The 18,286-nt window shown below is 42.7% G+C and overlaps 1 protein-coding gene across 1 annotated transcript in view; it reads left to right on the top strand.

Annotated features, from left to right (window-relative positions):
* The window catches only part of PLCH1 (phospholipase C eta 1), a 267,361-nt gene that overhangs the window by 145,841 nt on the left and 103,234 nt on the right, over positions 1 to 18,286 (top strand). Inside the window, exons 4-5 of the mRNA XM_066600144.1 lie at positions 2,186 to 2,429; positions 10,753 to 10,882. Of these exons, the coding sequence (XP_066456241.1) occupies positions 2,186 to 2,429; positions 10,753 to 10,882 (374 nt within the window). The remainder of the gene's footprint in view (positions 1 to 2,185; positions 2,430 to 10,752; positions 10,883 to 18,286) is intronic.

Genomic DNA, 18,286 nt, shown 5'->3' with positions numbered 1-18,286 from the left:
AGGAGCCTTAGGGGACCCATAAGGCCTCTCTTCTCCATATAGGGAGCCCAGTAGTATGAATAAAGCATTATAGTTGGGAGCCCTGTTACAGGTTTTGCATTGGGGCCCAGAAGTTTCAAGTTATGTCTCTGTGCAGCATGGTTTAGGTATGGGTACGGGTACAGATAGAGGGGGGGGGGGTCCAGCTCACCTTTTACACCAGGGTCCCTGAGCCTTTACTTACGCCCCTGATTTAAGTCAATGTTTTTGGAGGGGTTTTCGAGCTGCTGTGCATTTAAAAAGCAGGTCTCCAACCACCGAACAAAAATATTAGGAAAGGAGCACAGAAAGGGCCGGTTCACTCGGGCATAAGCACATTTCAGTCACTTAAATATGCTGCGTATTTATGTGCTAAAAATCACTTTTGCGCGCATATGTCACCTGCTCTGGCGTATTTTTGTGTGCATTAATACACCACGTATTTGTGCAATGCAAGAAAGAAAGCAGATTAGCAAATTGATCTGCTGCACAAATACTCAGGTTTTACTGCAGTGCCCTATTGCAGTGCATGATACGCACCAAAATAGGACATAACGCAGCGTACTACGTACTCAAAAATTGCACGTGTCATATGCAGCGTGAATACGCTTGTGTAAACAAGCCCTAAGGGTTTTATGGTGTTAAAAGGTGGACATTTTACTGTTAATCATTTAATTACACTTGGTGGCTTTTAAAGAAGGACATCAAATAAATTACTTGGGAAGAAAAAAGCACAGTGGAATTTTTTTTTCTGTGAAAATAAAAACACTCTTTTAAGTAGACCTTATCCCCAAACTACAGAATTTGAGTCAAAAATAGCATATACGATATATAGCTTTCCCTAGCGCACTCCAAAATAAATACAGACCATACTCCAGACCCCCTAAATTTATACAGACCATCATATCCACTAAAGATAAAGGCCCCAGCCAAGCTCTTTACACGGACGTTAGATCAGATACTCACAGTACTCCATATATACAATATACAGGGTATAGTCAAAAAGACTGATCAAGTATATCACAGTACTGGTGTCTTATATTCACATAGCATTAGGCTACACAGTGGTATGGCGCACGGGCCCCTGGGAGCCCTGTATCATGGATTTCAATTTTGTGCTGTGGCCCCTGTAAGAGAGAGAGAGGGAAAACCCAGTTGCAAAGTTGAATAACCAGTAAGAAGCAGAAATCTACTTTCCACATGTCTCTAAGTCCCATGGGGCCGCTGCTATGACTGAAGTAAGTAAAGCAAACTCGAAATGGCCTCCTTCTCCTATGATAAGGGCAGATCATCCAGTCATCAACCATCATCTGCAGGAGATTCAGGTACCGATCCACATGAAGAGTGCCCGGAATGAACACCGGTCCAACGACGGCTACATGCATGTATCTTAACAGAAGGAGACCACTATAAGTGCGCTTTCCTTACTTCACTTATAGCAGTGGTTCCATGGAACTTAGAGACATAGAAAGTGGATTTCTGCTTCTCACATGTTACTCTTCAACTTTGCAATTGGGTTTTATGCTCTCTCTTACAGGAGCAACAACACAAGATTGAAATCCATTTTTTGGAGGCCCCCAGGGGCCTGTGAGCCATATCATGGTCTAGTGTATCTATACTTTATAATCAAGTACACTAGTCTCCACCCTCTCCTTATTTCCACCAATTACCTCACACCCACTAAGCGGCTTACTGCCCCTCTGCAAACCCTGCATGGAGCCGATACTGCCAGGCTGCCTCCACCGGGACACACAGGCTCATGGGGGCAGAAGGAAGCCTGCTCTTCTAGGAGATCTCCTTTTCTTTGAGTCTCCCTGGCATATCGGAAGAGTTGGCAGGTATGCTTTTAATATTCTGGGGTATTCAATGCCGAACTTACAGCACCCCACTTCATTTTACATCTACTGTAAGACAACCGATTACCTGTTTCCCTTCCACACTGTGATGATGCATTAAAGACCTGTTCCACGTACGCATGTATGGAGTAGCAATATCCTGTGTTCCTGTGGTCCTGGCAGCACACATTTACCTCAGCTTAACAATCAACCCCGTATAATAACTGAGCGCAAGCAGAACGCTTCTGTAAAAGATGAGATATTTTCTGAACCACACACAGCTCTCCCCTGAGCATTTCATCCAAAGCCTAATTTTGTCTTTCTCATTTCAGTTATAATTGATTCAATTTACAAAGTCACAGAGGGGAGACAGTCTGAAATCTTCCATCGCCATGCAGAGGGAAACTTTGACCCAACTTGTTGTTTTACCATTTACCATGGTAACCATATGGAGTCTTTGGATCTAATAACATCCAATCCAGAGGAAGCCCGGACATGGATTACAGGGTTAAAGTATTTGATGGCTGGTATAAGTGATGAAGATTCACTAGCTAAAAGGCAAAGGACTCACGATCAATATCCTTTTATAATGCCTAATATCCAGGTTTTTTTTACATGTGTATTAATATAATGGCTAGATATCGGTCTATTCAATGTGCATACAGTACAGATGTAGCAAAGTTTAATTCGACTGTTAACATCTTTTTTTTTTGCCACAGTTTATTTTCCCTTTCAGTGTCTATCAGCGACAGAATACTTAAAGGGGTTTTGTAATTTCAATACTTGCCTATCTCTCCCCCATCAGTCTTCTTACCACATCTTCTACTCGCCTATCTTCTCTAGTCCCCTGGGTCACCGCACCCCAAGCTGACCGGATTCTCCTTTTTTTGTTATGGAGCATCCATTCTCTGCAGTCTTCTTCCAGCAGGTCCGTGTATGTGGTCACTAGTGACGTAATGTTCACTGCCTAGCAAGGAATGCCAATCCATTGCCAAGACTGCGCATGCGTGCTGTCTCGCCGCAAGTGTTCATGTACTATTGCAGAAAGACAGCACGCATGCGCAGTCTCGGCAATAGTTTGGCACTCCCTGCTAGGCTGTGACTGTTAGGTCACTAGTGACGTAGCATACATTGTCTTGCAGGAAGAATAATACCAGCAATGGATGCTTCGTCACCAGAGGAAGAAAAATTGTCCGGCTAGAGGTGAGGTGACCCGTGGGGACTGCAGGAGACAGAAGAAGATTGGCGAGGAGAAGACTGGGGAGGACTAGGGAAGTATTGAATTTTTGTCTTCTAATGACAGAATCCCTTTAAGTACCGCTTTTTCCAAAACTTGTTTTTGTTATGTCTCCTGAATAAATCATTCTTGAAGAAGATTTACCCAGCAAATGGATGCAGATCGGTCAAGTAGGTGGGCTGAACCCTCTCTGTTGCCTGGAGCTTTCCTCTCTGCTGGTGTGACATGGATGATCATGTGCAGAGTGATCCGAATCTAGTGCATGTGCCTGGAGTTTGCAGACTGGTGCATGCACAGACAACCACAACAAATTTGCCCACAAAAGGGAAAAATGATCTACGAATAGACTTCAAACTCCCGCTGCATATGCAAGATTTCGATTGCTCTGTGAATGATGTCTCCATCATTCATGTCGCACCAGTAGAGGGTATTGGTGCCGGAAGTATGGGTGGAGACATGGGTTAGCCAGGTTGACATACAGGTGATGCCCACAGGTGCTGATTGGATGCTGGATGCTTGGACTTTCCGAACTGCAGACACACATTTAGCTCCCGACCCCTCTGTCGCTGTTCCCGACAGCCTCCCATTTCAGGTCCGCTCCCGACCCCGCTGTCACTGTCCCCGACAGCCTCCCATTTCAGGTCTGCTTCCGACACAGCTGTCAATGTCCCTGGCAGCCTCCCATTTTCGCTTCCCCCTGCGTGGTCCCTGTTTCCCCCAGCGGCCTCCTATTCGCCTCCCGGCTCCAGTGTCACTGTCCCGTGGCGCTACCATCTCCGGGGTCGGACCCGCTGTGACTGTCTTCGCCACCGCGCTCCCATCTGAGCACCTGCTGACACCCTGCTTCTGGCCATCTGCCTCCCATCCTCGGTCCCTCTCACAGCTGTCAATGTTTCCAGTGTCGGCCGCTCATCTGTGGTCCCACCTCCGCTTCCAAGCTATCACTGTTTCCGCCATTGGCCTCCCATGTGCAGTCCTGTCCCGGTTCACACAGTCTCTGGCTGCCGAACATCTCCCTTTGCGGCACCGCTGTCACATGAATGAATGCTGCCTTTAGCCACCAGAGTGAGAACAGCTTGGAGGTCAGCATGGCTGTGCAGAATCGTGTGAGCGCCAGCCAATGGGCAGCTTTTGGGTGTGACCTCCAACTCAGGCAGTCCAACCCATAGTTACTAGTGCAGTATGTCTACACTTCCGGTGTAAACATAATGCACCAGTACCCCAGTAGAGAGTGGTCTGTTTCTTAGGAAAGCTCTAGCCAGTAGAGACGGTCAGGACGCATATTAGCTTTTTACTCCCCACTTCTACACGAGCCAACCTAAACAACCAATCACCGTGAATCAACCAAACCAAATAACCAATCACCGTGAATGAGTAAATCCAAACAACCAATCAGGTTGCGAATGGTGCTGATTTGGGGAGTAATATAGGTAGTCAGGACCAGTCCACATACATTTTTGCATACAGCACAGGAAATTTCTGAAATGCTATTTCTCCATATCTTCAGGAGACATAGCAAAACAGGTTTTGGAAACAACACGGTACTTAAAGGGGTATTTCAGCGATTCAAAGTGAAATGTTATAAGCTTGATAAGGTGATAACATGGAAGTTTGCAATATAATATTAGAACTCGTTTAACACAGTGGCTTTACCTGTGGTCTCCACCCACTTGATCCTACATTGGAATGCAATGGTTATGACCGGTATCCTCCGCTGTTTTACTGGTCAGGCATGCTCAGTGCCTAATGAGACACAATTTGTACAGTTGTGAACGCGCACTCGTAACTGGCAATGGGACATTGTGGTTTTTGTACTCCCCAGTAGCCATTTTAAATAATAATGTGGACATCTGAAGCTGGCTGGAAAGCAGCGGTGGCACAAGTCAACAGAAAAAAAGGTACTAGAGTTCAGTTTGATGATTTGGATGGATGTTTGGAATAATGGTAATGAGTGGAAACAATAGGAAAATGTTGTGCAGTTTCCAGAATTCCCCTATAACTATTCAGTCGTTGACTGGGGTTGAACATGTCTGAATATGATGACAGGTTCCCTTTAAGGTATGATAACAATAGCTTTTTAATGGCTTAAAGATAATTTGTCACAGAAAGATGAACTTTGATACAACTGTAATTACTGTACAAAGAAATATAGATGAGTTGGAGAGAATATTGAATACTCGTGAGTATGTGCAGATACTAAATGTATTATTTTTTTGATGGTTTTTGTACATGGATTATAGTGAATTTTAAATTTAGGATTTTTCTTGATTATTTATGTTGTATACTATTCATGATCAAAGGATTTTAACATTGCATTAAAAATTCGGCATTATCTTCTAACTGTACCATAGAGTTACAGTTGAGGCTTTAAATAAATTATATAGCATATATTACTTTTCCCTGGATTACAAGTGGACTTAAAATACAATATATTGTATATAATATGTTTATCTATATATTGTTTATTTATTTTTAAAGGAACTTTTATTTAGCCATAATAAAATAGATGGGCAAGCAAAAACATAATATGTGTGTGTATAAGCCCATAAACATTTATCACAAATCCATGGGGATGTTAGTGCAGTTGGGAGAAGTTGTATGTAGTGGTGGCAGAGCATAAATACCAATGGTACGACTAAGTGAAGAAACAGCTGATGATGCTCACTCAACTTTTTCCACAGGTCCTGTACAGTTGTGTGGAGTAGCAGTAAGCACGTTAGGATATTCGTTATTTCATGTATAGTACAAGCTTGTCCTTTCATTAGTACTCTGCATAAGTGAACACATCATTCAGATACATTAAATGGCCGTAAAAATAATAGGATTTTGCTATATCTGCAGTTGCTGCATATTTTATTTAGTTTTAATAATGAATATACATTAATAATCATATATATTCTGAGACTAAAATGAGCAGCTGGAAGTCTGCTGTGTGAACCAAGCCCATTGCCGTTCCAGCTGGCAGCGGAACTTGACAAGTGCCACAGAGGAATAGGCCGAGGGAGACAGGGGTGGAAGACGGCTGCTATTGTGCAGATAAAGTGCAATACTGGGACAAGGGGCGCACAGAGGGGTGGAGACTGCATCACATTCTAAATCTGGAATTTTTCATCTTTATGTTGTTGCTTAGACTGATTTTTAAAGAGCATGGAATATTCTTGTAGCTATGTGAAACTAGGCTAAGACCATATACAGGGTTCGGTAGCTACAGCTAGCCTCCATAACCTTACTAAATGAGACTGGAAACACAGTAACTGTGTTTCTCTATTGGGACACATTTCCCTTCCATTAAAATGCAGTAATGATGAAGATAAACTAGAATGAACTATAGAAGCCTTGTGGTTGACACAGATAAAATCCATTGGAATGTATATTAACGTGTTTGTTAAAATTTGCATGCCAGACATTTTCGAATTCTCCCAATGGACTCCTAAATGCTATTAATTCAGTGAAGGAGGCCTCGTTAATTAAACATTTATAAGCCTTTGCTGGAGACCTTAGAATATTTGAATGCAATAGTGAAGATGACAGCAGATTCTATTGGGGGACGGCACTGAAGACATTTTAGGCTCTACACCTTAAAGTCATGGTATTGTATTAGGAAATGTTTCTTCTGCTCATTGATGAAGTTCTCAAGAAGGCTGCATGTCACAGACACGTTGCGCAAGCAAAGTGTAGGTTTGGTTTGGTTTGTATTGTCTAATGAAATTGATAGTTTTACTGTATAGATAAGCATTTTCTTTAGAGTGATATAATATTAGTCTACTTGGGGTAGTAGATGTAGCGGACAAGCCAACAGTGTGCCTGTGTTATCATCCATGATGGTGGTTCAAGAGGGGTGTCGTGCCTCCTTAAGGAGAGCACCCAAAAAGTGTGTGGAGACACCTATGGGGTGAGTGGGTAAGGGGATAGCATAGTCTCTCCCCATGGGGAGCACACAAAAGGGATGTACAGAACCTAGAAAGGGAGTAAGGAGACTTATAAAGCCATTCTCGCTCCTCTGGGTAATTTATGCAAAAAAGCTAGATGGAAAAATGCCTCTGCAGCTCCACCCATTGGATGGAAGCATTTTTTCAAATCAATGTGATTTTCTAACAAGTCTTAACAATGATTGGGAATAGGAAACCAAGCCAGAAAAGAGACTATGCCATCCCCTTACCCACTCACCTCTTTCGTGTCTCCGCACACTTTTTGGGTGCTCTGGGTGCTCTCCTTAAAGGGGTTGTCTCGCGGCAGCAAGTGGGGTTATACACTTCTGTATGGCCATATTAATGCACTTTGTAATATACATCGTGCATTAAATATGAGCCATACAGAAGTTATTCACTTACCTGCTCCGTTGCTAGCGTCCCCGTTGCCATGGTTCCGTCTAACTTCGGTGTCTTCTGGCTGGAGGCTGGAACCGGCACACGTCATGGGGCGGAGCTACGCGATGATGCGTGCAAGGGGGCGGAGCCAAAACGCCGATGCTTCCAAGACCAGCCGAAGGGAGAAGATGCATCTGCGCAAGCGCGTCTAAAAAAGCCAGAAGACACCGAAGTTAGACGGAACCATGGCAACGGGGACGCTAGCAACGGAGCAGGTAAGTGAATAACTTCTGTATGGCTCATATTTAATGCACGATGTACATTACAAAGTGCATTAATATGGCCATACAGAAGTGTATAACCCCACTTGCTGCCGCGAGACAACCCCTTTAAGGAGACACGACATCCCTCTTAACCCACGTTACAGGCCTCTCACAAACTAAGCCAGAAGACTGCTGCACACTGATTAAGGGTAAACACCAAAAGGAGCTGTATGTGCATGGTTTTCTGGCTTGGTTTCCTATTCCCAGTCATTGTTAAGACTTGTTAAAAAGTCACATTGATTCGAAGGAATGCTGCCATCCAATAGGTGGCGCTGCAGAGGTATTGTTCCATCCTCCTTATTTGGATCCATGATGGTGGAAACTGTACTGTCCACTGAAATATCTGGGGCAGAGTTATGCAACTGTCTAAAAGACAGATTGGCCTTGTTTCTCCTATCAACCAATCACAGTGCAGTTTTCATTTCATATTTTAGTCTAAGGCGTAATGTTTCTCCTTGTGCAGAAACCACAGGAGAGAGCACCACTGGGTGTAGGGAGTCTTATATAGGCTCCCTGGGAAACTGCCATGCAAATGAGTAATGAAGTAGTCTTCCACATCATCTCCTATTTCAACAGTTGGCGTTATGGAGGATTATTCCATCACTCAGTTGCTCTTGAAAAATGAAAGCTGTGCTATGATTGGTTGCTATATGCAACAAAGATACGTTTTTACTTTTACACCATTACATAAATCTATATCTGTGTTTTATAACCCCCTTCTCAACAGTCTTCAGTAATTAAAAGAGGTTTTTAGGGCTAAATTATTGTTGACCTATTCTCAGGATAGGTCATAAATAATGGATCATCGAGTATATGCCCCTGAAGATCTCCGCCGATCAGCCGGTTGGAGTGGCAGTGCCGTTCCGGTGAGCACCACTGCCCCTTCAGTCCATATTCACAGCATGTACAATTCATAGCATTGTACATTGTATAGTGACTGTGTCTGGCATATCAACTGAATCCCATTCGCTTTATTGAGACTGAGTGGCTCTGAAGCCATGTTACTGATAAAGTTGATGTCATAGGCCTGAGAAGAGGCCACAGCACTCTGTCATTCGAGCAGTGGACCACAGTTATTGATGACCTAATGATGAGGATAGATCATTAATAGTTTAGTGTCGGATAACACCTATAACCTCAATATAGCAGTTTAGCAAGAGCCATGCCTCCCGACTTTTAAAGAACAGAAAGTGGGACAAGCCCTGCTGCGTGCACAGCACACCTTGGTGACTTCTTAATTAGTTTATGCCTCTAAGACTGGGTTCTCATGGGATGAAGATCTCCCAGAATGTCTGCGGCGGGACCACACGGAAATTCCACAATATGGAAAGGATGCTTCAAAACCCTCGCCATTTGGCACAGGTTTAAAGCGGCTTTTCAGCCTGTATTCCGCAATTGAAATCTCTCCCCATAGAGAAAAAAGAGCCCGTAGCGGAAACAGCGATACAATTGACACATCGTAGATTTGAATTCTGTGAGACTAGTCTGCATCGGACTAGCAGCAGGGTGGGAAGGAGATTTTGCAAATATTTTCCACTTTGCCGCTTAGTCTCAGGTTTAAAAATGCATGTGGAATTTCCATACAGAAATTCAGCAGCAATTTCGCCCTTGTGTGAACCCAGCCTAACTCGGCCCATTTCCACCAACTCTACCGCTGTAATATTTATATTAGTCCTCCTCATCATCAAATAAATAGAATCCATTATATGATTATTATTATTAGGCTGCACTCAGAAGGCTCCCTGAGTTTTTGGGGGGCAAAAAAAAATTGGTCAACACATGGGCACCATCCATATGATGTCCAATTTTCGCAGATCCTGTTCGCTCCATACTCGGCTCTCGTCCTTAAAGGGGTTGTCTCGCGGCAGCAAGTGGGGTTATACACTTCTGTATGGCCATATTAATGCACTTTGTAATGTACATCGTGCATTAAATATTGGCCATACAGAAGTTATTCACTTACCTGCTCCGTTGCTAGCTTCCCCGTCGCCATGGATCCGTCTAATTCTGATGTCGTCTTGCTTTTTTAGACGCGCTTGCGCTGTGCGGTCTTCTCCCCTTCTGCTCGGTCCAGGCACGAACGGCGTTCTGGCTCCACCCCTTCTACGCGTCATCACGTAGCTCCGCCCCGTCACGTGTGCCGATTCCAGCCAATCAGGAGGCTGGAATCGGCAATGGAACGCACAGAGCCCATGGTGCACCATGGGAGAAGACCCGCGGTGCACCATGGGAGAAAACCGCAGTGCATCCCTGGGAAAGGACCGGCGGCCATCTTGGGAGAAGATTTTTTAAAGTCCTTATTTCGTCGGATCGGTAAGTAGCAAGCGGCGTAAAAACCGCTTTACCTTGCTATTTTATGCCAGGGGGGTGACAGGGGGAATGGGGTAAGGTAAAATTTTGAGGTTTGCCGCGAGACAACCCCTTTAACAACTGATGACAATAAGACACACAGCAATTTATTTTAGTTTACATGGAAGGTGCTCGTCTAAATAACCTAAGTGGCTATAATGGGTTGGTGTGCTGCCCATAGAATACACTGACTTAAAGTACACCTGTTTGAAGTTCTCCTTTTGCAGAAGTTTTCGGCTGGCCATGAGGAGTGAATTCTGGGATCCCCTTGGACAGGGAGGTCAGAATTGCAATCTGCCCAAATGTTTTCCATATGGTGTATTCTGACAGGCTCTGACCTCCCTGTTTAGGGGTCTGCCAGTGTGTCAGTTCCACTATTGCTCTCCTACAAATCATAATTATTAGTCAATGGTACCTGGTGGTTAGGCTCCTTGCCTACACCAATTGCTACCATCATTCTTTTTCACCTTGCTTTCGCATGGCTATGGGTAAGAAGCACCGATCTTGTTCAGTAGTCGTAGAAGACCAGACAAGTACACACCAACACAACCTCCACTTTCAAAAGAAATCCGGCATGACCGAGGTCTGATTCAGAATGAGGGGAAATATAAAAGCTGACTGTTTTGGAAATATGTTATGTGGTCATATATATTTCTTTTATCACTTCCTTAATGCATTCATACATGGGTAAAACAGACATTTGAAGAAGCTGACAAGAATGGAGATGGCTTGCTGAATATAGAAGAAATCTACCAGCTCATGCATAAGCTTAATGTGAATTTACCTCGCAGGAAAGTCCGACAGATGTTCCAGGTTAGTTTCTGCTTATTTATTTTCCATATGTGGTACTGATTGGAATAGTTGGCATTTTTTTAATTACATTGATAAATATACATCTCTTTGAGCTATTTTAATATTATATATGCATTGTTACAGTTGACTTAAAAATAGTGCGATTAACCCATTTCTCTGCAGCATTCCTGACCAGGCCCCATTTTGCCAATCTTAATGTGTCACTTTAAATAGTAATAACTGTGGAATGCTTTACTTACGCAGGGGATTCTGAGAATTTTTTTTTTTTTTTCGGGACACAGTCTCCTTTATATTAGTGGTGAATTTTGGTTGATTATATTTTATGTTTATTTAGAAAAAATTCTAAGTAAATGTAAAATTGCATATTTTTCTAAATTTTCTCACTTAGAATTTTTCTGTTTATATTACGGAATCATATCAGGCAAAATAGTTACTATATAGTTCTGAAGTGACTTTTAGTGGTTTCATATATTAGAAACCCTTCATAAATGACTCCCACTTTAAAAAGTGCACCCTTCAAAGTTTTCAAAATGTTATTTAGAAATTCTGTGAATTCTTTAGGTTTTTTTTTTTATAGAAAATAAAGTAGAAGCGGAGCCTACTTCATTCCATACCTAGCGGGTGCTGACTGTCTCTGACACCTGACATCCATCTGCACCCACTGCAATCAGAGCTAGCTCCAATTCCAGCTATTAACCCTTTCCAATCCAATTTGTATCCTGGTTTTCCTAGGGGGCTTACTGTTTTTCTGCGGTTATACAACAGCGCTATCTGCTGGCTAAAGCCGGTACTGCATGAGGTGACACGTTGGATAGGCTCCGACAGCAGAGAGGCTGGCAATATACAGTAAGAGAACCCCAACGGATGTCTTCCAACATCAGAGCTGAACAACCTTAAATCCTAATGTCTTCAGATGTCAGACAGTGGATTGGAAAGGGTTAACTATTTAGATGGCACGGTCAAAGTTCCGCCCGCTCAGCTTATCGTTGGGGTCTTGAACTACGGACCCCAGCCAATCAACTATGCATGACCTATCTTGGGTATAGGTCATGAATAGTATTCTCACTGGACAACTCCTTTAATGTGTCAATTTTACTATACTGTAAACATCATAAAAAGAAAAATCAAAAAAACTTTTGGGGGAATTGGGGTTCTTTTTCACCCCACTTAAAAAATGTTTAAACCTTTTTCAATACATTACATAGTACTATTAAATACTACTATTAAAAATACAGCTCTTGTTGCAAAAAACAAGACTTCACATACTTATATCAAGAGAAAAATAAGGTATAGTTTTTGAAATGCGGAGATATAAAAAGCAAAAGAAAAATTTGAGAAATTGCTGACCTATAAAGGGTTAAAGGAGTTTTGTCATTTAAAAAAAAAAATCTATACTTACCTATTCCTTCCCTGTCAGTTTGCTTAGCACATTTTCCCCTAGCTGAGCTTTTGCAGTGTCCCAGGTCACCTCACCGCACGTTGGGCCCAGCTTGTTATGAAGGCTGCATTCCTCAAATTCCTTCCGGCCGGCTCAGTGAAGTTCATGTCCCTGTGCTGTAGTGTTCACTGCCTAGGAAGGAATCTATTTCAGAGATGGCTGGCATGAGCAATCTTTGAAGAAAATAGGCAGTCCTCCTGCTGGCCTGTGAGCTGTAACCTAGCGTACATTGGTTGGCAGGCAGAAGACTGCCAACCAAATGTACGTAACCTCACAGGAAGGAGAAGAATCAGGCAGCTGGAGGTGAAGTGCTCCCTCCCCCCACTCCAGGACTGCAGGAGACAGGAGAAGATGGAGGAGGTGAAAATCTGGTAAGTATACTGACTGGGGAGGAATAGGTAAGTATAGAATTTTTCTTTTTTAGTGACAGAACCCCTTTAATGAATATCTGAGCAAGAATGTTTTGCCATATTGGAAACATTGTTTGCTGAAAAAATGTTCCAATTGTAGCAGTATAAAATACTGTTATTCTCCATAATGGGACCAGGATCATCGCTATAAGGGTTATGATCAGAAAAAGAAATGTAAACCGTTTTAGATAATGTTTCCCTCTATGGAAACAATAATTTTGTCTAATAAGAGACATCAATTTTCCCAGTCACAGATGGCTGTGCGTAAACACACCTTTAGTTAGTATAATGGTTTGCCAGCAGGACTGATCTGCTATATTACTGTTCATATCAAACGTCCACACTCCTTCACATAGAAATCCAGCCAGATAACCATTTCCCTCCAGTAGCAAATTTATATTATCAGATCAATGAAAGGACAGATTACAAAACTACTGTATATTGGAATTTACACAATTCCTGTTAATACAATATGAATAATGACCTGCTTGTTGGGAAGCCTGTGTGCTTGTAACATTGATATAAGTAAGTGATTACAATATCTGAGCCAAAGGATCATTTATTGTGGAAAACTGAAGACTTTAAGGAAGGCTCTAAAGCCCTGTTGTACCACCTCTAGCTTGGATGCAGGATGTGATATGGGGGGCATAGATGCTCTAGTACCCTGTTTGTACTGCCTCTAGCTATGATAAAAGATGCGATACAGGCGGGCATGGAGGCCCTAGTACCTTGTTGTACCGCCTCTAGCTCTGACACAAGATATGATACATTCAGGCATGGAGGCATACAGGTTTCGTATGCTATCCTGTGGCAAATCTGTTCACATTTGCTGTAACTGAGCCTCTAGATCATACAAACTCATTAGTGCCCAAACAAAACCTGGATTCATCTTTTGAAGACAACCCGTTTCTACTATATTGCAGTCCATTTCATTGTCCACAACACCACTGCAAACAAAGGCAACAGTTGATGGGTGTCAATACATGTAATGGGCGCTGTGAGACCAAATGTTTTTCAGTAGACACTGGGGACTGTAACAATGGCGCCACCTGTCTCTGGATGGCGGACAACTAGACAGCTGCTAGTGCTTGTTGGACAATCAGATAATTCCCTCTACTAGTGGTTTAAGGTTGTCCTGAATCTGGTCAACTTGTTATGTGTGCCCTCATGCATCCACTGGTCCCAACACCACCAAACAGTCTGGTCACAACAGCGAAGGTGGCAGGTAATTCGTTAATACGACTATTAAGATTTTCGCTTTCCAATAAGGACTCCCTTCTCAAACTCTGCACTGCTAAGTTTCTTTGATTGCATCGTAGAGGTGTTTGGTGGTCAACAACTCTACAGTGGAAAAAGAGGCTCACTACACATAGAACTAAGGGTGTAACCACTTTTTGGGCCTCAGGTGGAAAGACTGTCCATCTAATCGTGTCACAACGCTGATCATTTGTATATCTGCCTTAGATGTAACTGCATGCCGAGTTTCGCAGCAAAACAACTCCTTGTAGGTGCTTAATTTATGATTTCTTTTTTTGTAAAGCATGTACACTACCGTTCAAAAGTTTGGGGTCACCCAAACAATTTTGTGTTTTCCATGAGAAGTCACACTTATTCACCACCATGCGTTGTGAAATGAATAGAAAATAGAGTCAAGACATTGACAAGGTTAGAAATAATGATTTGTATTTGAAATAACATTGTTTTTACATCAAACTTTGCTTTCGTCAAAGAATCCTCCTTTTGCAGCAATTACAGCATTGCACACCTTTGACATTCTAGCTGTTAATTTGTTGAGGTAAGCTTGAGAAATTGCACCCCACGCTTCTAGAAGCATCTCCCAGAAGTTGGATTGGTTGGATGGGCACTTCTGGCGTACCATACGGTCAAGCTGCTCCCACAACAGCTCAATGGGGTTCAGATCTGGTGACTGCGCTGGCCACTCCATTACCGATAGAATACCAGCTGCCTGCTTCTGCTGTAAATAGTTCTTGCACAATTTGGACGTGTGTTTAGGGTCATTGTCCTGTTGTAGGATGAAATTGGTTCCAATCAAGCGCTGTCCACTGGGTATGGCATGGCGTTGCAAAATGGAGTGATAGCCTTCCTTATTCAGAATCCCTTTTACCCTGTACAAATCTCCCACCTTACCAGCACCAAAGCAACCCCAGACCATCACATTACCTCCACCATGCTTAACAGATGGCGTCAGGCATTCTTCCAGCATCTTTTCATTTGTTCTGCATCTCACAAACGTTCTTCTTTGTGATCCAAACACCTCAAACTTGGATTCATCCGTCCACAACACTTTTTTCCAGTCTTCCTCTGTCCAATGTCTGTGTTCTTTTGCCCATCTTAATCTTTTTCTTTTATTGGCAAGTCTCAGATATGGCTTTTTCTTTGCCACTCTGCCCTGAAGCCCAAAATCCCGCAGCCGCCTCTTCACTGTAGATGTTGACACTGGTGTTTTGCGGGTACTATTTAATGAAGATGCCAGTTGGGTACCTGTGAGGCGTCTAGAGTCTCTAGTTTGAGAAACAATGTGCTTATCTTCTTGCTTAGTTGTGCAACGCGGCCTCCCACTTCTTTTTCTACTCTGGTTAGAGCCTGTTTGTGCTGTCCTCTGAAGGGAGTAGTACACACCGTTGTAGGAAATCTTCAATTTCTTAGCAATTTCTCGCATGGAATAGCCTTCATTTCTAAGAACAAGAATAGACTGTCGAGTTTCAGGTGACAGTTCTCTTTTTCTGGCCATTTTGAGCGTTTAATTGACCCCACAAATGTGATGCTCCAGAAACTCAATCTGCTCACAGGAAGGTCAGTTTTGTAGCTTCTGTAACGAGCTAGACTGTTTTCAGATGTGTGAACATGATTGCACAAGGGTTTTCTAATCATCAATTAGCCTTCTGAGCCAATGAGCAAACACATTGTACCATTAGAACACTGGAGTGATAGTTGCTGGAAATGGGCCTCTATACACCTTTGTAGATATTGCACAAAAAACCAGACATTTGCAGCTAGAATAGTCATTTACCAAATTAGCAATGTATAGAGTGCATTTGTTTAAAGTTAGGACTAGTTTAAAGTTATCTTCATTGAAAAGTACAGTGCTTTTCCTTCAAAAATAAGGACATTTCAATGTGACCCCAAACTTTTGAACGGTAGTGTATTTCTGAGAGCTAAAAGCTGCATAAACAGAAACATTTTTTAATATCTCACCCAAACCTGGACTTATAAGCTGTTTATGTAACTCTACAGGGAACTTGCTAATTAACCGCTTTCACCATTTGGATGTAACATTGCATCCATTTTAGTGATGCATTCCTGCAAATTGATATACAGTAACTTCTAGTGGATGGCTTGGGCACGAGAGCTGTGCCCTGCTGCAATTCCTGGCATCATTTAACCCTTTAGACATCTCGGTCAATAGCAATCCTGCTGTAGTGGCTTTCCTTTGTGGAACCACGGCTTACTCAATTTGGAATGTTTACACCCTTCCATATAAATTCTGAATTGATAATGCGCATAAGAAGTTTTCACACTGACACAAGGTTCAGCATGTATAGCTTCCTCAATTCTAACTTTAATGTTGGGCGTGTAGCCTCTTTTAAGAGTTTAACATCTGGGCAGGTCAAAAGATTACATAGATACAACGTATTGTTTAATTATTGGATAAGCATCTTGCAATTCTTCCATCATCTGTGATTGGCCATCAGGTGGTGGATGAAATGACTGGGTTGTCTTAGGCCCACGTGTGGTTCCTTCGATATAATTGGCTGTTACATCATGAGTTAGTAATAGCATAGACCTCCCATGTTATTTGCATACGTTTCCAGTAAAATTGCTTGAGTAATTATTGCGGTAGCTGTTTCAGACTGCGGTTGTCCATGTCTGAGTTATACTGTCTTCCAAAGTTGCAAAACAGATGGAAAATGTAACGTGTTTATACTATATATTATCTTGTCAGCGTTTTGAGAACAGAAGTTTCATAAGAGGATGTATTGCATATTGCGTAAATGTAAGAACAGAAGGCAAACATGACATTTGGTTATACAGAATGTTAAATTCACTAATGTCCACTACCAAAGGCTCAAAGTCCAAAATATAGAAATATTGGGTTTCCACTACACTAGCAGCTAGATGATGAGAAGAAAAGAAAGGACTCCCCCTGTCGCCACATTGCCTATTCAGTATACTAAAGCATTATAGAGGTGAGCAAACAAAATTGCTTTGTGAAATCTCTAGTGGGACTAAAACCTAAGTGAAGTTTATTAAAGAAAATGTTCACAAAAAAAAACCCTCAAAGGGTTTTTTTAAGTTTAAAAGGGTTGTCCAGTTGTAAGATGTTAATGGCCTAGCTCAGAGGTGTACCTAAGGGCTCATGGGCCCGTGTGCAAAAGTTTATCTTGGGGCCTCCCAACTTCTCCTAACCCCTTAACGCAGAGGCATAACTTGAAGCTCCTAGGCCCCAGTGCAAAACCTGTAACGGGGGGCCCACCTATAATGCTTTATTCATAGTACTGGGCTCCCTATATGGAGAAGAGAGGCCTTATGGGCCCCCAAGGCTCGTGGTCCTGGCTGCAACTGCATCCTCTATAGTTACGGTCTAGCTGCAGATTACGTCATCAGCAGGTGTCTACCGCCTGGGACCCACACCAGTCACCTGTTCAATGGGCCAGTCTGCTTGTTCACTGAGCTGATTTCTGCAGGAAGCAAACAGCTCTTTTCTTACTGCAGTGGCCAGGTTTGGCATTCCAGACCAAGTTCCCATTGCAGTGAATGCAGGATTAGGTCATCAATAGTAGATCAACAGGGGTTCTCACCACCCAGCACCCTTGTCAGTTAGCTGGTTGCCAGTGTGTTAATATTCATAGCTGCCATGTGTCAAAATTATCTAGCTCTGTGTGGCCTGGAATGGTACTGCAGGCACAATATCCATTCAGTAGGAAACTATTTATAAAACACAATTCACTCTCTAAAAAAAAATATTGAAAAATACAGCACAGATTATGGCCGGCTTCACACGAATGGATACGTACTGCGGAATCCACAGTCGGCCTTCACACGAAGGATCCGCATCAAATTGCACGCATCAACTTGCTCCTTTTTTCACACTCCCGGAATCCAATCGCAGAATGCTGTATTTTGCGGCAGACTCCACATAGATTGCCTCCATTGAAGTCAATCGAGGCCATCCGACCTGTGACCCATCTGCAATAATTATTCCGAATGGGCCGCGGGTGCCCATGACATCACCTAGCAACGTTGCAGGAAATATAAATTATTATTTTTTTTAATTCTGTTTTGCACATGACCAACAGCGAGCCTCCGCAGCCGTTAGCAAAGTACAGATTTCGCGGAGACGCCGGCCGGGGTCACAGCCGTATTCTACTGCAGGATCCCACATGTAGAATCCATCTCGTTCATGTGCAGGTGGCCTTTTCCTTGCACAAATTTGAAACTAAAGAATTGACAAATCAGTACTTGACACAGAATGGGCTTTGGAAAGTCCGCATGTGGATTAGCATCATCAGTGGGGTTAATCAATATGTGGATCTG

Source organism: Eleutherodactylus coqui, chromosome 1 (assembly GCF_035609145.1).
Source record: "Eleutherodactylus coqui strain aEleCoq1 chromosome 1, aEleCoq1.hap1, whole genome shotgun sequence".
Classification (NCBI taxonomy): Eukaryota; Metazoa; Chordata; class Amphibia; order Anura; family Eleutherodactylidae; genus Eleutherodactylus; species Eleutherodactylus coqui.
This window is presented reverse-complemented; position numbering and strand designations above follow the sequence as displayed.